This window comes from Rhinolophus sinicus, chromosome 17 (assembly GCF_057876585.1).
Source record: "Rhinolophus sinicus isolate RSI-liver-muscle chromosome 17, RSI-T2T, whole genome shotgun sequence".
NCBI lineage: Eukaryota > Metazoa > Chordata > Mammalia > Chiroptera > Rhinolophidae > Rhinolophus > Rhinolophus sinicus.
In genome coordinates this window covers 19,260,651-19,282,540 of record NC_142517.1, presented here as the reverse complement: position 1 = coordinate 19,282,540, position 21,890 = coordinate 19,260,651, and the positions used below count along the sequence as shown (strand labels likewise).

Genomic DNA, 21,890 nt, shown 5'->3' with positions numbered 1-21,890 from the left:
GCGGCAGAGTGGAAACCGTGGGAAAGGGGCACCTGCTGAAGGTTTGAGCGAGGGCCTGGGAGTGACAAGTATTCTCTCTCCCGAACGCCGTTGGAAGGATGAGAGCTGCAGACTAACCCACCGGCCCTCAGATCCCCCGCATCGGCTAAGCCCTGGGCGGGCTTGGTGTGCGGGGCCGGACGGCCGTTTGCAGCATCTGCATCAGCTTAAGCGGCTCGTTTCCGCGAACTGGCCGGCAGTGGTGCAAGAGCTCGAGGTTTCCTTCCCTCCTGGGCACAGAGGCGTCTGTTAACTTGCGGATGGCCGCCGGGCTGAGCGTAGGACCTCCACTCGCAGGCATGCTCCCGTAAGCCCAGTCGCAGCGGCCCCTCTAGCTGGAGGCATCAGGAACCGAACTCGCGTCTCCGAGCTCGAGTGCGGACGAATCCTGGGGCCGCGCGCCTCGCGGCAGCCGCCTCCGTGCGGCGCGGAGGGATACGCCTCGGCCGCACCTCCCCTCCCCGCGCTCCCGCCCCCGCCTCCCTCCCAGCCCGGCTCTGCTGCCGCCACGGCGGCCGCTGCTGCTGCTGGTGCTGCTGCTGCCGCCGCCGCGGCTGCCTGGATATAGTGCGGCAAGGAGCGGAGCTTGCAGTCACTTTGCGAGGAGGAGCGCGCGGGCTGCGGGCGGCTGGGGCACCCGAGAGTGGCGCCGGCTCTACCTGCGGCGGCCGTGGAAGCGGAAGGTTCTCTCTCCAGGGCTGGACTTAATAACTTTGGAAGTGTCCACCAGTGTCACGTCCTGAACATGAGCCTCCTCCTCTCCTTCTACCTGCTCGGGTTGCTTGTCAGTAGCGGGCAAGGTAGGAGTGTGGTTCTTTATTGCATTTACTTTCCCTCCCCCTTCCACCCAACCCTGAGAGGCAGAGGGAGGCACAGGAAGGTTTAAATGGAAGAACTAAAGTTATAGTTATTGTTGTCGTTATTATTTCCGCTGCCGCTCAAAACTGCATGTGTATCTTAAATAAGAGAAAATACAGAATTGGAAATGGGCAGCAGTGAGCAGGAGATTGAGTCAAACTGCTTCTTTTCTGGGATCTTGGCTTTCTCGGGTTTTCATTATCAAAAATTGGATGAGTCTGTTGGTGTGTATTAACAGTTAAATAGCTGAGGTTGCGGGAGGAAGGGGAACGGTGATGTTTTACAGAAGCAGCAAAAACTATCATCATTAAACTCGTTTTTGAAATATCTGTTGTGTGCAAGAAATTCAGTTCGTAGAGACTCTCTGTTTTCCCCGCTTTCCCAAGACCCCAATTCCTGACTGTGAAGTGAACGATGATGGCTTATTTCTGTTGAAAACTAGGAGACCAGAGAGGGGCCATGGATGTCGTGTGTAAGAAAGCAAATGGAAAAAATTAGGGATGTGTTGCAGTCATTCATTTTCACACCTCCCCCCTTGTTAATACATCAAGGTTGAAAATTTTTATAACATCAGATTGTTATTACACTTGTAAGGTTTTTTTTTCTTTTTTTTCTTTTTAGCTCGTGGAGAACTAGTGGGAGCCTTTATCTCTTAAGAAAAAGAAAAAGAAAAGGAAAAAGAAAAAAAAAGCATAATAGAATAATAACCTGGGAGGAAATTTGTGAAAGCTACCCCTGTTTATCTGTATAGAAATATATGTGAATTTATCTTGCTTTTTTTTTAAAGATAGTTCACATTCACATAAAACATATTTATAATAAATGGAGGTATTTTCAACTATCCAGACAAGTTTGGACATTTAATTGGGGACACAAAATTCTAAAACATGCATTGGTGGAAGTCTGTAAAGGAAAAGAAAATAGCAGTGATTTTGTGATGTGTAATAATTTAGAGAATGTTATATTATTAGTACTGCATGGAACTGTTTTTGGAGGAAAAATAAATTGCAAGACAAGTTAAAATATCTCCACTCTATTACATTCTAAGCATTTTTTAGCCACTTCTACGTTGCTCACTTGGTCCAGCAGGGGGTGGTAGAACTCCATTTTAAGCCTAGAAATGGTGGTTTCTGCTATTCCACAGTTACCGGGTCCTTCTATCATTCTTCAGCAGGGCTTGACAATTTGGGTACGAAACCTTTTCTCTGCCCTTCTCCTCCCTAAAGCTATAGTGGTAGTGGCTGATGAAACACGATTAGATGCAGATTTTATGTTCAGAATGCAAACATTGGATGTTGCTATAGTTTGTAAAGTGTCTTAGTGAGATGCTGCTCATGTTCCCTTAATAATACAGAGTATGCAAAATTTCAGTCGTAGTATATTTGCAGCTACATCCATCTGAAGCTAATATTATCCCAATTGGTTAATTCAATCACTATTACAGCAAAAATCAACGTATACTTTATGCCCTATAGATATGCTGCTTTAATTTTTGGAGAGATTCTGATTATGTTCAACTGTTCATTTATAATATAGACAGGTATTTCTGAATACTAAGAAGAAGTCCCTGAAAATTTCAGTTAAAATACCACTGTAATTAACCAAGTGTAGATAGTATGGAGCACAATGGGGGCATAACAGGAAGCAAGTTTATGCAGACTTATCATTACATTGTTACTGGTTTGGAGAAGAAAAATGTCTCCGTTGTGGAGTGTATGAATTTACCATTGTAGACCTTAAATGTGTTGGCATTTGGAGGATACAAGGGAAATGTAGGAATGTTTAAATAGTACATAAAGACACATATAATTTGGGTCTACATATGTAACGTATGTGTGATTTACCCAATCTATAATTCAGAATGCAGGGTCATTGTAAAGAGGAGCTCTGAAACTGAAACGTGCCTAAGGGAAGCCCATATTCACTGCAATAAAACAGAGAAGGAGGAGAGAATTGTTCTAAAGATCTCTCTATCTAGTACAATTTAACAATGCATGGCACTCACAGAGGCATAGATGCACATCAGAGAGACCTAGCTTTTGTGAAACGGAACATGTAGTACTTCTGTGCCTTGTGCCCTAATGAAGTCAAGATGCTTAGAAACAGCAAGCCTGATCCAGGAGTCCAATTCCTCTATGCTAGTGTTTTGTTCTCCAATTAAGGATGTAGCAGGAAGTATCAGACACTCCCCTGGGAGCAGTTTTTATTTAAAAAAAATAAATAAAAAAGGATCTGGTGTAACTCATAATTTTCTTTATTCTTTTATAAAGGGGGGCATGGAAAAACCCTCCAGTCAGTGATCCCTGGACTTGCGTTAGAAATACTGAAATTCTAGCTTGCTGATTTATGTTTCCAACAATATACTTGCAGGGGATTTTATGAAGCATGATTGAAGCTATTGCTGTGGAAAGTGGTGTGCAGTTAGACTGGGGAAAGGCAGCGGTGATGTATTCCCTTTTAAGTAGTCAAAACGTTTTGAATTGCAGCAGTTGAATAGGAGAAAATAACAGAATTGAAAAACTGGCTAACTTAAGTGGATGCCAATACTGTGATTAGCTAATACGGCCTAATAGTTCTATTTCTAACTTTCAACACAACATGATTGTTCTACTGTAGTGAGAGCCTTTTTTTATTACAGCAGAAATGCTTCATTAAAAGCCTCTCATTTCCACTGCAAGATTAATATCTAATGAAATAAGGTTAGGATTTAATTGTCTAGTTTGAATTTAATTGTCAACAGAAAGGGGATTCTATAACTCTAACTTCTGCAATTATTTTTCCTTTGTATTCAAAAGTTGGTCACAGCCTCTGTCATCATAAATCTCAAGTGATAACTTGAGTCTGTGATTCACAGTGCTTTTGGATCTATGTAAATTTAGATTCCCAAACTAGTACTACGTAGGGGTGCTTTCTTGAAGCCTTTTTAATTTCTAAATCATTTTCTTCGTCTTCTAAAAACTACCCAAGTATGATTAATAAAATCAGTTACTGGATGTTCACATAGATACAACAGAAGCATTGTTGTACCAAAAGGTAAGGTGAAAACAGAGCCATTCATCTGTCTTGCAATTCACTTCACTCATATGTAGTCAGAACACTTACCTAAGCCAAAAGCACGGGAGAGGGAAGTGAATTGTCCAGTTAATTAGTTAAGTTTACAAGCATCTGCTTCCATTTACTCTTTATGGTTAAATATTAGTGACTCATCATTCATTAGAGAAGTGTACCTTCTACAAATCAAGCACAGGTGTGTGTGGGTGTCTACTGGTGTCAGGTCTGCAGGAAGGTCTTCACAAACCTATCTTCTGTGTAGGGTGTTACACAGTTACAGCTTCTCTCCCATCCTTTTTCTGCCTACCCTGCTCTTATTCTCTGTGGTCAGCCTCTTTTTGCTAGGTTTCTATTGAGTCAACTCCATATTCATTTGTACTTAGGAAAGATTGGCTATGTAAATTAATATCATTATTGTCAGTGAGTAGCCCGGAGGGTTTCTTTCCCTGCTTTATATCAGAGGCATAAGTAGAGCATTTTTGGTCACTTTAGTTCTAATGATGAATTGGAGCCCAGAGAGCAAGAAGGGAAGTTGGTGGGTCAGGGGTGTCCAGTGAGTTTTTTCAATGACACAGGGGGCTGATGTTTTCCCAGAGGTAATGATCTATTAGAGAAGCAATTAGTGGAACAAAAGAACCTCATTCAGGACAAAAAGAAAGTCAAACTTTATATAATTTAGTAAATAAAATGGCTTTTGTCTACCACAGAACTAGTTTGCAATGGGACTGAGAAACGACTACAGAAGCCAGGGCTGGTAACCAAGCCGAAGAGTGCAATTTGTTTTTGTCTGAATCCTCAGGAGGGAGCATTGCAAAGGGAAGTAGGGTTGTCAGTCTGAAGCCTCTGGAACTAGTCCTGCTGCTTTCACTGGCTTTTGACATTGGGAAAATGATTTTAATTTATCTGTTTTCGGGGTCATCTCTTGTAGCAGTGAACTTTCAAGAGCATGAAGAAAGTGCTCGATATGTGGTAGAGGGAGTCTGAATTGCTTTTGTTGTTTTAGTCCAAAATAAAATTAATCCTCTGGGTGTTAGCGTATGCAAAATTAAATTAATAATTTTAATATTCTTATAAAGGAAATTCATTGTTTTTCAAGTTTTATTGACCTAGATTCTAAATTCCTTGTGCTCTTTATACTATCCCAATGATATTGAAGATAGGCCTATTAAAAAGATTATAAATTAGTTTTAATTTTCCAAATTATCTGATACGAAAGCACATTAAGATACAAACAGTGTTTTTATGCTTTCTATTAAATGTAATATTCCTGAGCTTTGTAGAGCCAAGCTATCTTTAATTGTTTAGCAAATGAAAATGCTTGTATGTAGAACTCTTTTAAATATTTTAATAAATTTTAACTATTTACAACTATAATAATAGTGCTGATAACAAATAGCAATCAGTATACTTTGTAGTTTCACGTATTGACTTGTGCCACTAACCATAGTTAAGAGAGATGATGGGTAATTTGAAGAATGATGATGAAAGTTGGAAGAATTTCAGGTCAATTGATCAAAATTTTGTTATTGAAACTAGCTGGGAAGGGGAAGGAACACTGGACTTGAAACCAGAAGACGTAAACCACTAAGAGTCCCTTGACTTTGAAGAAGCAACTTAAACTCTCAGAACCATTGTTTGCTTATTTGGAAATCTGATATAAATACGTCTGGCTAGTTGGCCTTGCCATATGGCCTGCCATAAGGAGCAATTGTGATGATAGATGTGTGTAGCCATCTTGTAAAACGTCAACCTTACTATGACAGACATTGTTTATATTTTTGGTATAATATATAGTCAAATCTGCCTGTGGTTTGAAAACATCTCTTTTATTCAATTTTTAAAAATCATCATGAGCTGCTCTGTGATTAGAAAAACATGTTGAGGCAGAGATGCTCTAATTCATTGATAAGGGGCTTATTCATTATTTATTCATTCATCAGACATGCATTAAATGTCTGCAGTGTCTCAAACACTTTATTGGAATCATTCTTAAAAATGGTTGCATAGGTTATGTGGTGAACAACTCCAGGGGGCGCCACTCATTGCCATAGAATACATATTTATTTTCACAGTTTTCCAGCAGATGGCAGTAAAGGGTCTTGAGGAAGGGGTTTCTTTTTGTATGAATCCCTTCTGTGGGCAACACCAGAGTCACTGAGAGGGTTAGGCTGGGCACTCAGTTAGGGTAAGCGACTTATTAAAGGTATAATAGAAAAGTAGAAGGGTTAATAACTAGAGCTCTGGTATCTAAACTCTTAATTTAGTTATGTGAAGACCAACATTCTGCATCAGTTTTTTATTTATTTATTTATTTATTTAAAATGAAGAATCGAACATTTCTTCAGCTGAATGTATAATTATAACACTTTAGTTCTGTCATTTTGTCAGTCAATCAATTAATAAATAGTTGTTCAGACCTTCCAATGAGTATAATGCCAGCATCTTGTAACCGTATAGACCACTTTTTGGAAGTGCTTTCAACCAGTTTACAATTAATCGTTAAGAATTCAAGAGACTATTAACTTTATTTTATGAGTGAGAAAATTGAAGTGCAGAGGGATTATCTGACTTGCCTATATCAACTATAGTTAGGAGTTATCTGGAATTAAGATTAAATATTCTCACTTCTGGTTCAGTGCCTATTTTTTAAGGATTTAATGTTTGAAAATTTGTATGTGAGGAGAAGGGGTGGTGCATAGAATTCAATGTTAATAGTTGAGAAGACAAAAAAATGTATATAAATTTAAAAAGCCAAATAAGCATATGAGATATCTATAAAACTGTTCAACCAAATGTTGCCAAATGACTAAAGATATTGTGTAATTAACTAAAAATAAGTGATTTAAATAAGTGCTTCAGAATTCAGTACCTAGAAAAAGCAAAAATTTGTTGAGTGTGTACTAATAGCAGGCTCTATTGTAAGTACATGTATTAACTAGCTTAATATGTTCAAGAGCCCTCTAATTACATCATATTATCATTCTCCTTGCATACTTGAAGGCTATGAGACATAGGACATTTAAATAACTGTCTAAGGTTGCACAGAAACAAAGATTTGAACTCAGGACATGTGCAAAGACTTGCCTTTCAACTAGGACACCACCTTGCCACTTAGTGAAGCAGACAGGGGTTCAATGTGGTAAGAGTAAAGGGAGAAAATAATACAAGGAGGAAAAAAGACAAACAAACTGTAAACAAGTTGTAGGAAAAGAGGGGGATGTTCAGAGGACAGCAGTAATCCAGTTAAGGTTTTGGAAAGGTGAGTTGTTAGACTCAATTATGGAAATATTAGTGGGACTGGGAGGCAGAAAGGTCTTGAGGCCAAGCTGAGTTGGAAGCTGTTGTGTAGATTTTGGGAGCCATTGTTTGGGCAGGAAAATAATGTGGTTCAAGTTTTGTTTTGTTTTTAAGTCTACAGGCGCTGTGTGTGTGGACCTGAGGAAAATAAAAAAGGAGTGGGCATGAGGTGTGTTTCTATGAGAGAACTAATGGATCTTAATAACAAATTTGATTTGGGAAATTGAGAGGGAAGTGGTGCCTGAAGTTTTAAGCCTCTTTGACAGAAATGATGGTTATACCCTAATAGAAATAGAGAAATAAGAAAACCAAGCATAGGGTTGTTTGTTTTATTTTCTTTTTTGCTTGTTTGTAATTTTCGAAAATGATACGTTGTGTTTGAGGTATCTGTGGAACATCTAGATAGAAATGTCATCAATACATTTTGAAAGGCCTATTGTTGATCTTTGTCATTTCTTCAGAATCTTTATTGTCATTTATTTAATTTCTCTCTCTGTCTTGTTCTTCCATCACAATTTGTACTCTCATATTATTTAGCATGTCTGGAATTTTGAGTAAAGTCTCAGAAGCATGTCAGTCAAATTTGCTTTTACCTATTCTTCACTCATTTTTTCTACTTGTTTATGGGTTTGTTTTTTTTTGTTTTTTGTTGTTTTTCCTTTTCATTCTATGGAAACTCAAAAACAAAACAAAATATGCCAAAATAAAAAGGAAACCAAAAACAAAACAGAAAAAAGAAGTAACACCAAAACAAACCAAAAAATAAATTTGATATTGAATATATGGAGTTGAAAATTTTTGTGTTAATATCTAAGGGAACTAATAGTTTTGAGGGTCTACTCTAATAGGCATTTAATCCTGATAAAAATCACATTTGATCAGTGATATTTTGAGATTGAGATTGTCTGATTTGCCTAGAGCTATTAACTAAGTTCTGTTGCTGACACCCAAATTTATAGCCAATGAACATCAAATGCATTTAAGATATAGTTCAATCTTTTCTGCTTCTGTGTGTACATATTACCTCATATGCTACTGGTAAATACGGGGATGATGCAGGAATTGTGTTCATATATATATATACACATATATATATATGTATATATATACACATATATATATTTATATATACATATATATAATTTCTTGATATATGTACATATATATGATATATGATTTCTTCACCTCATTAATTTTAAATGATCTGGAGCAAACTTTCTCATAATTAAAGAGAACTCCTTAGCAATTTATGAAGATGTTAAGAAATATGAAAAATCAACTCAAATGCCTTCCCTTAGTGCAAGTATTAGTTTAGTGGTTTGAAGAAACTTCTTGAGTTCCACTATTATGTATCTGGCAATGGTGAGAGTGCAGCTAAAGAAACTGAGAAGTCATTTTCTCCTGTGTTAAAATGACATGTTTGTTTACTTGTTCATTGTTTTTATTTTTTTTAGAACTACACCCTGGATCATAGTTTTCAAATGTCCTTCAGGGTTTGCATCTTGAAAGAAAATAGAGAAACTAGGTACAAATACACCAGTAGAGATTTAACTATGCTAATCTTTTAATTAAGGTACTACGATTTTGTTAGTGCTTGATTACACATATTTGGAGGTTTTGAATGTTCTGACCTATAATCTTGTCCTTTCCTGTAAGTCCTGATATGCCTTTTACTGCACAATTTTTCACATATCAGTGTTTTACAGATGCATATATGGTGTTAGAGAAGAAACACATGTCACTACTTGTAAAATAAACCAATGTAGTATGGCTAAGACCTATATTATAGTACCAAAGCGAATTTCCCAGTTGAAGAAAATAAGTACACTTGTACTTTTGTCATATGTATGGAAGGTTTGTGGACAGTTTTTCTGTTATTGTGACTCATCCATATCCAACCAGTTTTCTAATATCTGTAATACTAGTCTTTCTGATATATATATATATATATATATATATATACACACACACACACACATATATGTATGTATGTATGTATGTATATGTATATATATATATATATATATATATGCCCTACTTCATTTCTCTCTAAATATTATTATACACCAATAACAAATATGTTATAAAATACATCATGAAGTATATGCCATATACATTTTTAAACTTATTTACTTAGACAAAACACTCATAATTGGAGTTCCACGATTATCCTGAAAGGTAGATACTATCCTGATTTAGAAAAGAGGAAAATGAACTTCAAAGAGGTGAAATAATTTGCCTAAGAAGAAAGTTATAAAGAATGGTAGGACCAGGACTTGGTATAAATATTTTCTTCTAGATACAGCATATTTTCCTATTATGATGTCTGTTCTTACCTAAATACATTTTACTCACACATATGGAGCAAGTCTCAAAAATGACTTTGTCATATAGTACATATTTTATGTCATTATGCTCTTCAAAGATACCTTTGAACTGAGTTTACAGACACACACTGTTCATTTTAATTAGGGATCTACCTATCATTGGAATTATTTGGGAGTTCTTAGGACTATTATGACTTTTATCTTTTATTCATTTGCACAATCTTGTTTACTCAGCCTCATGCTTGGTATTGGACCCTATAGACCCAGATTGGACCCTATGTCCACCCCCACCCCCATGTATTTTATACTTTTCCTTCCATTCTTTGCCTGGACAATTGCTATTATTTTTCTTTAAGACTCAACTCAAGCATTTTATCACTGAAGGCATCTTTCTGTCTTTCAACAAATCTATATTAGCAGCTTACTACATACCAGTCAATGTGAAGGCACTGGAGATACAATCTAAGATGCTAATATACCTGAATTCTGCAGCTAATATACCTCAAACTGCACTGTACTCTAGGTGACATGCCATTTGAATGAACTCCATGAGAGCAAGAATGCCTTTCTATGTGGCTTTTCATTAAATAGAATGTACTTGAGTAGGGAGTTCACTGTAAAGTCATGTGTGTATTCCTGGGACATAGTAGGTGCTTAGCAAATACAGACGGTTCCACAAAAAATGTATATACATTTTAAGAAAGGAAAACTATTAAAATTGTAATACTGAATATATACCAATAACAAAAGATGAATACAAGTCACATTTGACTTCTGCAATTACAAGAGGTGCTGCTCAAAGTGGTTACCATCAGCGTCCAGACACTTCTGATTATGGAGAACTACTGCTTGAGCAACATTGACCAAAGTGTCCACTTGTATACATTTTTGTGGCACCCCTGGTATATGCTGAATGAATATTTAGTATTACTCAGCAGAATAAAAACAAATAGCTGGCTATTTAAAAATATACTCATATTTACTCAACTTTGGGTAATAATTAGGTTCCTTAAAAATATACTGTCTGTAGGTCTGAGTATTTATTTTAAACTTTTTTTTTTTTTATCACTGCTGTGCATGTGATAGGCCTTCAAAAATACATGAATATCTATAAAAGAATATCGATAAAATAATCAAGTAACACTGATTATTTAATTCAGGAGGAATAGCAAAGATGACCTGCCTTACATCCTGCAATGAAAATTAATTAGACTGGTAATAAACTTTTAAATGCCGCTAAGATTTGTTCTTTTGAACCTTTATCTGAGTCAGAGGTTATGTAGTTGAGGTTTCAAAATCTTCAACGTATAGAAACGAATGAGGGTTATATAATATATTGATAGTGGTAAAATTAAACAGATTAGATATGGTCAATAGTAAATACCTGATATCTCAATAGAGCAAGTATTTAAAGTCCTCAAAATCAGAAGTAAGATAATACCCTGGGGTTAATTAAAAGTTGATTATTCAATCAGTGATTACTGGAAGCCAATTCTAAACTGTACAGTTTAACCTCAAAGCATTGTCTCTTGTCTGGTAGCCATATTTTATCATGATTTTATGATGGTCTCTACGTCTGACTTCAGTGATAAAAGCATTTAATTAAACAGAATACATTTTCAGATAATCTAGAATATCATCTATTTATTTTCTTGTCCCTTATTTATCCACTAATGTTACCATTATTGTGTTTGCCACTTTGAACTTGAAATACAGTTTGCAATTAAAGTATTACTACTGCTTCTGATTCATCCAATTTAACTTGCATTTCCCCCCCTCACATTTCTCATAATTTATAATTACTTTAACTGGTTGTCTACATGAGTCATTTTGTCCAAAGCCCCCTCAAAAGCCCCACGCTAATGCATTTTACTTCTGTGGTGATTGCATGTAGTCTTCAATTTAGAAACAAAACTCAACATAGGTTATTAAATGATATTTGCCAATCTCTGTGCTCTATTGAAAACTTTGACAGTCATATTTGGATAGTAAACATTCAAGTTAGTATTCTCATATTGAAATAACAGTTAGTACAGGATCCTGAGCAAGTATGAAATACTGTAAATTGCTAATGTATTTCTCTTTCAAGTACCAGTTCCAGTTCTACTGTAATGAAACATTTTATTAAAAACACACTCCTTTGTACACTGCATTAATGCAGAGATTGGTTAATGGTGACTTATTTAAGCAGGTTGTATCTTTTTCTTTCTAGGAAAATGAAAGGATTGAATGTCTTGACTATGATGGAGAAGGGGACTTATTTATTAGTTAACTTTTACGTTTCTCTTCCTGTTTGGCTGCTTCTCACTCCCGTCCCTCATTTAGAAGTCTCCATAACTCAGGTGATGTATGTGGCTGTGGATATGTGATGGGAGAAGAAAGATTGTTCTAAGAAGTTATGCAGTGGCTTTTTGGAATTGCAACTCCAAACGGCTAATTGTGACTCTGAAATACATTCTAACCACTGAGCAAGAAATACATGCAGGGAGCTGAGATTGAGAAAGGAAAGTAAATGCTAAGCAAAGATCAATCACTTTTGTTTCCAGGAGGCGAATTCATCAGATAAAAGGGAGTGGGAAAGTGGGTGATAGAGTCCAAGTGGCTGGTAGGATAAAGTCTGATGTAGTTATATAGGGTAGGATGGGAGACAGAGACGCCCAGCAAAACAGAATGATTGCAGGCAAGTTTGTTTCCTCCAGGAGCAGTGTGTGTTTGTTAAGTATTTGATGAATTCATTGAATGAAGGGAGTGTCAAAGATAAAGAAAGCCAGACACTAGTTAAAGTGGTAACAACAGATTTTAATCAGCAATATACTATATTGGGGATATAGTATATCCCTGTGTTCAATAGGGTTAAAAGCCCAGTGTGAACTGAACAGTGGTTTGGAGAGGTGACTGGGCATTTTAAGGGAGAATGAAGGAGTGAGGAAGGCGGTGAGTGGGAGTTCAGTAGAGTCATGGAATCGAAAAATTACAGAAAGCAGAAAGGGGTCCTGTTGGTTCATGTGAAACCCATCTGCATTTGTTAACTGGTGTTTATGAAAAGTTCGGCTCCAGCCCTCCCACAGAGCCTGGGAGACAGGGGGCTAGATTTTAGGTATTGACTGGAACACACAGTCAATTCGGAGGCAGCCTTGAGTTTTTTTCATGCAGACACCTTAAGGGAGGTTAGTGTCATCCATGGATGCAGCCTTGAGCTGGTAAATATTATGTTAGTGTTTTATTCATATTTTTATAGGCCAAGGTTAAAGCGTAGTTGAGAAGAGGGCTCAGCATAACCTGGCTAGAGTTTGGTGACTGAGATAATCTTTGTCAGACGCAAATCTGTCAGTCACCCTGCAGGGTGTTTTCATATAGCTTACCTCATTTTTATATTCACAGCATATATAGGCGTTCTGGACTATTATAGTACAGATGAGGAAACTGAATTTCATAAAAGTTAAGTCGCATATAATAAGTAAAGGACTGGAAATGCAAATTCGGTTGCTATCTGGTTCTAGAACTTGACTCATGTCACTGACTAAGACATGGTTCCTTTGACGTAGCAAGGAATTGCTGAAGAAAGAATTAGGAGCTACTCTGGTTTCAGATTGTGACCATTGTTTCTGGCCATTTCCTTTGAATAGCCGAACTCTAGGTGAGTGACTACTAATAGGTAAAGGGGTAAATCTTTTAGTGACCTAAAAGATTAATGAACATGGAGAACTGATAGGATTTAGAGATACTGGGTTGGGATGGTTGCAAGGTGGGACAGTTTGATTGTTCAGGTTAGTATAATTCATTAAGGACTATTTAACATTAATATTTAAATACATATAAGCTATATTTTAAATGGCTTCTCTTACTGTAAAACACTATAATTATTAATAATTCAGTAAGTCATCAGTTTGTGGTTGACTTTCCAAATACGTTCATAATGAAATTACATCAGTTTAGGATGCTTTTAGGAGCAAATAAGAGAACACATTCAAAATGGCTTAAAAATAAAGATCTATTACAGCATGAAAGAAGGAATCTGGAGGCAGGTTGGGGTTCATGTTTCTCCTCAGTTTGGGCTGTTATTTTCTTGACTTCATGGAAGAAATATGGCCACAACCATTTCATATATCACTCCTTATGCAATAAAATCTTAAGTTAGGCAAGATAAATTTTACTGACCTCATTTTAATAATAAAGGGGGAAAATCACTACGTATCATCCAGCAGACTTCTCTCAGTTCTCATTGGCTAGAATTGTTTCATATGAAATCCCCTAAACCAAACACTGGGTGAGGATGTCATTACCATGATTTCCCCTGACTAATCAAGAGGGGTATCAGCCTGTCTTGAGGCATATGATTGGCCAATAAAATTCAGCATTCATTTAGTAAGGAAGAATGGGGGTGTGTGATGTGTGGTAAGTAGTCAAATGTGGCTGCCACTGGGATGTTGAATGTGCCCTTTTTGACAGAATGTAAACAGTATCAAAAGTCAGTATCTATTAAGCACTGTATACCTCATTTATGTACTTTCTATGTGTGAAGTAATTTAATTCTTCAAACTCCCTTATGAGTTTGATTCTGTTTTATAGGAGGAGATACAAAGAGATTCAGTGTTAAAGTGACTTGTCAAACTCACAGAGCTACTCAGTGGCAAAGGTGGGATTGGAACCCAGGCTGGCTGTCAGGGAGTCATCTTTTCCTGCCAGGTCACCACACAAGGAAACTGTTCACATGGTGAATAGTTTTATTGTTGTGAAGTTTAAGAATGGGAGGCATGGATAGTAACTTCCTTTGTGAACAGGCTGTCCTGGACAATCTTCTTAGAAAACGATTATACTTGGTCTTTTTTAATATCTATATTTATACATCTTTTACTGTTCATAAAAAAAAATAAATAAAGACATTGTGTGATGGAAAGATAAAGCAATTTACTTGAAGTCACATACCTGTGAAGTGTTCAAAGTGGGATTTGAATAAAGGCTTATTTTGAATGTGAAGCCTTGAGTGCCTCCCACTGTGCAATGTGTGAGGACTGCAGTTAAAGTGTGTCAGGGGCAGGGTACAAGATAAGGATTAAAACACATTGCGTAAACCTTACTGGCCCTCCAGAAGTTTACAATATAAAAGGAGCTATTTTTTTTCAAGGAAACATATTTAATTGCTTTAATTTTCCTTCCAAACTAGATAGGAAAATAATGTTCTCAAGTTTAAGGATGCTTAGAAAAACATTTGTTTCCTTTCTGGAAGAGTTGGGGAAAAACAGAAATAAGGATCAGGGTCTTCTTTAGAGAGAGAAGATGAAATGAAAATGAGGAATACTGATTTTAAATTGCTGAGACAGGTTAAATAGTTAAATGAGTAGACTCACTTAATCAGGGTTCTAATCTAACCTAACCTAACCTAACCTAACCTAACCTAGACCAAGATATGAGCTATACTGGTTGTTGGCCTCTTGATGGCCTCTTCCTGAGACTACATAGTGAATCAAAAGGCAGGATAGAGATTGAGGTGCTTAGGGTACAAAACTATGTGCTTACTCTGTAATTACTGTTTTCCAGTTAGATACTCTGTCTCTCTTTTTCTTTTTTTTAGCATGTGTAAGAGTGTGTGTGTGTGTGTGTGTGTGTGTTTCTATGCACATATACATATGTATATAAAAACTTTGGAAAGCCATTCCATCATTCCATACTGTGTTAAAATGTTTGCTATATTTGTTTCATTAGTGCTGAAATTCATGAATATTTTAAACGACTTGTTCTTTGCTGCATTTTTCCTCTAAGACGAAAATGCACTCCACGATAAAACATTGGACTTTATTCACATTTTGTATAACTGAACACTAATTAGCCGTTGTTTACCATTTCCCGGAAAGTAAGACCTAGCCAGACAATCATCACTAATGGGTATTTTGGAGCAAAAATTAGTGTAAGACCCGGTCTTATGTTATATAAGACGTGGTCTTATAGTCAAATAAGATTGGGCCTTATAGTAATTTTTGCTCCTAAAGATGTGTTAGAGGTGATTGTCTGGCTAGGTCTTATTTTCGGGGAAACACGGTAATTTTTCAAGACTAGAAAACAGTATCTGTTGTCTCTCTGTTACACAAAATGAACAGCTGAACAGCTCTTCCACCGTATTTTTTTAAACATACTTCCAGTACACAAACATTCATAATTTATGATGTTTTCCATCAAAACATATCCCCGGAACAGAGATAAAAGTGGCATTTGGAACATGGTTGCCTCAGTTCCAGCTCAGGGGCTGGGACTGAAATGCATGCGCAGGCTGGAATTCTTCATTTGCATTTTCCCCAATTTGTAATCGAAGACATGACGGCTGCTAAGTTTCTAGCAGGGTTATGCTCTCTTTTACACTGCAGTGCACAGCTCAGTTATAACATTTCTTGTTTCAAAGTTGCTGAACAAATTCTTATGCCATATTTGTAATACCAGGGTAAGGACTGGATCATAAAATTGTAGATGCAGATTCTCTTGTATCTCAGTAGTTGATTGCCATGGCCCTTTTGAGGATTCCTACGCAGATATTCTGCTTTTTTTTTCTCTGATGACAGAGAACAAATTCATATGTGTAAAGAGCTTTTGTGAGATGTGCTGAGAATGTTTTTCCCATAAAGCTTTTCATCTATGTAGGTATTCAAGACGATTGAGTTCACTTATTGGCAGCAAAGTAATAGTGTTGAAATTAGCATCTCTAACTGTATCAAATTTGCTTGTTTATGGTTTTATGGAAAAAGAAAGTAATTTAAAAGGAGCTTTCCTTTTTCTATAAATGACATGAATGGTCCCATTGTTAAAGGTTTCTTTGATTTTCTTTTGGTCCCTATGGTTTGGTGACGCCACTCAAAATTGTTTCTAGCGTATTCAGAATTCACATTGCGTGGCTGGTTGTTGAAGCATTGTGCCTGAGTTGTTGGCTACTAAATGGATTCTTGCCAGTACATGGCCGTTCCAGGCATTAAGGCAGATGGCTGGTTAGTGCTGGGGTGAGACTCTTTCTTGTGCACAAGTCGGTTGTGGTTTCCTGTGAAGAAATTATTTGGATTCTGTAGCTCAGATGATATCTTCAGCAAACAATTCAACATCTGTGTTTTATTTCCAACATGAGTGTTTCACACTCAGTGCAGCCCAGATCTCTACTTATAAACTGAATATCTAAATATCTTTACATTTCCTTTAGCGTGAAAGCACGTTTTTTTGATAATTTTACTTGCAAAAATGTTTGTTTTTTGTTTGTTGGCATGCAGACACTTTGAGCCTTCCAAATATCCTTCCATGCCAGAGGCTGTATGATAGTTAAGAGCTCAGAGTCTGGAATCTGGCAGTTTTGAAATTAAATCCTGCTCACCCACTTGCTATCTTGAACCCGTGATTCACTCCTCTATTCCTTAATTATTCCCATCTGCAAAATGGGGGTAATAATAATGCTGATCACATTGTAAGCGTTCGACTATTATTAGCTGTCATTGTTAGTGTTACTGTAAAGCCAAGTTATAATTACATAGTTTTTGGTAATTTATTAACCAAGCTTCTTTGAAAGACGTCCACAGAGAATTTGGCTTTATGGAAACAAAGCTCCAATCAGATGTACAGAATGCTTATTTTGAGGCCGTGATTAGTTTTGGGAAGCTCCTTCATCACTGCACCATGGATGCCGTTGTGTTTAGTTTTTCCACACTTTGCCATGGCAGGTGGCAGCTGCTAAGTTGGGCATTTTGAGTCTTTGTGGTATCTGCGCGCTCTGCTCCTGTGAGTTAGCCATTTATCATCACGGTGCAGTTCTTCACAGCTGAGGCAGAATGAAGGCTTCAGGGTAATCACTCAGGTTATTACTTGACCAACTCAGACCTTCTGACTCCTAAATCCAGTGCCAAGTCAGGCTCCCATCAGGGCTGTCCTCCACTTTCAAGGTGTTGCCTCCTCTTTCCCTAACCGTCTTCAGACTCAGACCTGGGTTTAGGTGGGAAGCTCATTGTCCCTGTTTTCATCTCCAGCCTCCTTCGTCCTTAACTCACTGGACCTCCTGGGTCTGCTTGGCTTTGCGCAGCACCTGGCTGCTGCTAGTTAGATCCCAGAGCCGTCCCTGTACAGGGCGGACTAGGAGAGACTGAAGAAAGAGGCAGGCCACTCCAGACTGGCAGGTTTCCTAAGGAAGGGGACTGACATACACGGCTTGTCTCTGGTGGTCCCAGGACTAGTTGACCTCTGCACCTGCCTGCCAGAACCGTCCATGTTTATACAGAGGCCTTAACTGTGTTCAGTCACATATACCGTCTAGATGGACTCAACGATAACTGAGGCTCTCCAGCTTTCATTCTCGGAAATGGCTCCCACTGTGGGGGGGGGGGGCAGAGCATACGTGCCAAGGACAAGGGAGGGGTGAGGAGGGTCTGATCGCCCTGGTGCAGCTCCGATGACCTTCTCCAACATGGACATTCCCTGTGGTTGTTTCCACAGCGTACTCAGTGCGCAGCGGTGCCCACACTATCGAATCAACCCCCCTCCCCCAACTCTCATTGGCTCCTTTTATGCTCAGAGGAAGACTAGTTCCTGCCACATGACCTGGCCGGTTATGTCACCCTCATCACCCATGTGACTGACTTTCCTAGTAGCAGGTTTACTGATCTTCAACTCCCACTTCCTCTTGGCAAGGACAGTCAATGCCCATTAATTCTCCTCTAATATCTGCATCATAATAAAGGAACTATAGGAACACTTTCTAAATCTTTTCCACATTGCACTGACAACTCGGGGGTGGGGAGTGCGGGGAGAGCTCTACTTGGGTCCTGAGTGGCCAACTGCACTTCCTCATCTTTGTCCCCAGTATAGTCCATCGTCACTAGTGTTCCTTCCGTGCTTACAGGTGGGAAACAAAGACAATATCCATTCTCTGCTCCAATCTTTCAGTGGAGGTGGTAGTAGAGGTTATGATGGCACAGGAGTAGGAATGGGAGCGTGGGCTGGCCAGTTGCATTGTGGGTCCTGCCCAGCGTTTCAGCATGAGGAAGGAAAGCTGACCCTCTAAGAGACTCTTGGCAATCTTCTGTTTTCATCCTCACCGATCTTCTGAAGAGTCCTCACCAGTGGCCTTCTTCCCTTTTTTAGGGAATGGGAAACTGTTCTAATAGCAAGCAGGTGCACTCTTGTTTTTCTGTGCATTCTTTATTGTAATCTCTTTCATCTTAGTCATTGGTTACTGATATTTAAAAACACATGCATTATGAAAATATTACTTCCTTTCAAGTGTCTGGATTTTAATACTAAAATCCTAGCATTCTAGACTATTCCTTCTACTATGCTCTATTTAACAGTGCTGTTTGGCAATCAAAGCTGATAATGACCTCTTGGTTCTCTAGGGTCAAACAGTGGATGACGTGGCTCACTGGGTAGAAAGTCACGGGCCACAACGTTTAAAGAGCTGTAAGGTGATAACGATTCAGTGTGTAAATATGTAAGACACAAATGGAAATACTGAAGAGGAGAGAAAATTGGATAAATACTGATTATTATGTTCACAAAAAGTTGAAGGATTGACATGATCCCCCAGTTTACATTTCAGATTAATTTTACAGAGGTAACTTTTTAGACCCTTCACTAAGTGGCATCTTTTAATATCTACATTTACCTCAGTTTATCTTATAAAATGAAGTTCAAGCCTACTTCATTTTTGAAACCTTTCTTAATCATTTCAAACCACCTTCCTCTGTCTCTTATAATCCACTAAAATATAGATTAGTTCTCATTTTTCTTATCTTGGTAAATTCTTTATTAAATTTGTTGGGGTGACATTGACAAATAAAGCTATATAGGTTTCAAGTAAACAATTCTATAATACATTGTCTATGTATTGCATTGTGTATTTACCACCCTAATCAATTTGTGACAACATGGATGGATGTATTTTGGTTATAACAAATATAGAATGACTTTTCAAATGGCGCTAGCCAGATAAATATTACTTGAATTATTTTTTCACTGAAACTATTAGTCAATACTTACACCAGTGTTAATACATTCTGACTTCTCTGTGTCTAAAGAATACTCTGTAACATATATATATATATATATATATATATATATATATATATATATATATCATGACACAATTGCAAAATATTTTCAACATCATTACTTCTAAATAGTCCATGTACATTCATATAACATTATACAGTATTAATAAATTCTGAGTAATATATTGTTGATAATTCTTAATGTTTCACTCTGGTGAAGCAAATGTTAAAACTCTTACATAATCTCTTTTCAGTTAAAGGCAATTTAATTTTAACAAGAAAATGTCAGGAAGTCAGAAGTTATTTTTGTATGAGTATATACCTTACAATTTTAAATAACCAAATCAGCAATAACAAAGGCATATTAAAAGTTAAAGTAGAAGTCAACCATCATACGAATGTCTGTGATATTAAAGAAAATATTCCGACATATTTAATACACTTTAAATATTTTAAGATTTATAGTCCACAAATGCGAAAACTTATTTGTGATCACATTGTGAAAGATATATTTGCAACATTACTCTTAAAAACCTAAGATCATGAGAAACAGTCAAAATAATGACATAAAAATATAAGCTAGTTATGTTACTTCATTTAAACATATTTAATTCAGAGTGTTCTAGGGAGAGGGGAAAAAGGGAAGATGAGATATATAATTTTTATTGTCAAATGAGGAAACCATGATCTTTTCCAGAAAGAAGGTAAACTTTAATTTATTGTTAGGCTAGTTAAATCAGAAAATGATATACAGATTAATAGATAACTTTCATTCTAGTTTTAGGAAAGATCCAGCATATTTTTAACAGCGCCGTTTCATATAACCACCCCTGGAAAGACTCTAGGACGTAGCAGATTGTATTAATCTATAATATCATATCTATCTATCTGTCTGTCTATCTATCTATCTATACATATATATCAAAGAGATGAGCATTGTTTGTTAGTGTTTGTTATATTTCTTGATAGTTCAGTGATATTAGACTTTTAATTAGACACTTTATTAGACATTAAGGTGTTAAACCATAATTTAAAGTGATGATTAATAAAAAGAAAATTTACAAATGTATCTTTGAGGATTTTGGGTTCTATTTCATTCACTCATTTCTATTTGTCAGGTCCTTGCTTTGTGCTGCCATTGAACCTGTGGGTAATAAAAATATTTTAAGCCCTGGATCATTTTCTCAAGGGATTTATCATCTAACATTAGTAATAATAATACACCTATTACCTAAGCGATAATACAAAGAGTATGTAATATTTCCACATAAGTGACAAAACGTGATATCACTCTGTGAATGCAATATGATTCTATGGCACAAAATCCTGCAATTTGAATGGAAATAACATGGTGAGAAGGAATGTCTGACTCAGGAAGAACTAGAAAATCAACCAGTTTTGTTCTGCCGCCTCCATTATCAGCTCCTCGGTGAAACCACTGCTGCTGGGGTCAGAACTTTGCATTGGCTCATGCACTTTTCCCTCGGAACAAAGAAGATGGTTAGGTTTTGTGTTTTCCATTAATACCAGTGAAAAGCAGGAATTTGAAATATTTATTTATAAAAGAATGATTGCAAATTATTTTAATCATCATCCTGAGCTTTACAAATTAAGAATAAATGTCCTTTAAAGAGATAGTGACTTTTTCATTTATTCACAGCTAGCTAGTTGTATGGCTTGTAGCTTGGTCTAAAGCAACTTTTCAACTTAAGTAGAAGAATATTAAAACAGTTCATATTAGGAAATAAAAAGTTTTTCCATACCAAAGTTCCACGTGCTTTTAAAAATTATTTTAAATGTGCCAGAATATTGTTTCCATTATTTTATCCAGGTATCCATTATAGTATTGCATGCCAAGGGAAAGGGATTTAAAAATTAAAGAGTAAAACCTTTTGAATATGTCCCATCTCTCTAGGAGTGGCGATCTCTCTATATCACAGAGGACATTTGAAGATAATGGAGTATCCCACTGTTTCTTTATATTTTGTGATTAATTGCAAGAATTCAATTTCTATCTTTCTAAGCACTGAAATCACTGTTATTATTGAGTCTTACTGCATTTAAAGTAAATGTGTTAATTTTACTTGGTATCAAACCAATACATTTTATTTTGCAGGGATTTATTCTACTATGTAAATGTTCATTTTCTCACAGTGAGGGGCGGGTAGCATACATTTTACTGGAAAAATAGGAGAAACGCTGCCACACTCTGGGGCAGAGAATGCAGTTGTGGTAGGATGGCACTGAAGACTCGGTAAAGGGACATATGAGATGTTGTGGATCAGAGTGAGAGTGGGGTCCAGTGGAACTG

General features: G+C 37.0%; 1 protein-coding gene across 2 annotated transcripts in view; it reads left to right on the top strand.

Moving 5' to 3' along the window:
* The first annotated feature begins 527 nt into the window (after window positions 1-527).
* NCAM2 (neural cell adhesion molecule 2) overlaps window positions 528-21,890 on the top strand; it is a 446,058-nt gene continuing 424,695 nt past the window's right edge. For both annotated transcript variants that reach the window (XM_088794499.1, XM_088794500.1), the window contains exon 1: window positions 528-839. In XM_088794499.1, the coding sequence (XP_088650625.1) occupies window positions 785-839 (55 nt within the window). In that variant the 5' untranslated portion in view covers window positions 528-784. The remainder of the gene's footprint in view (window positions 840-21,890) is intronic.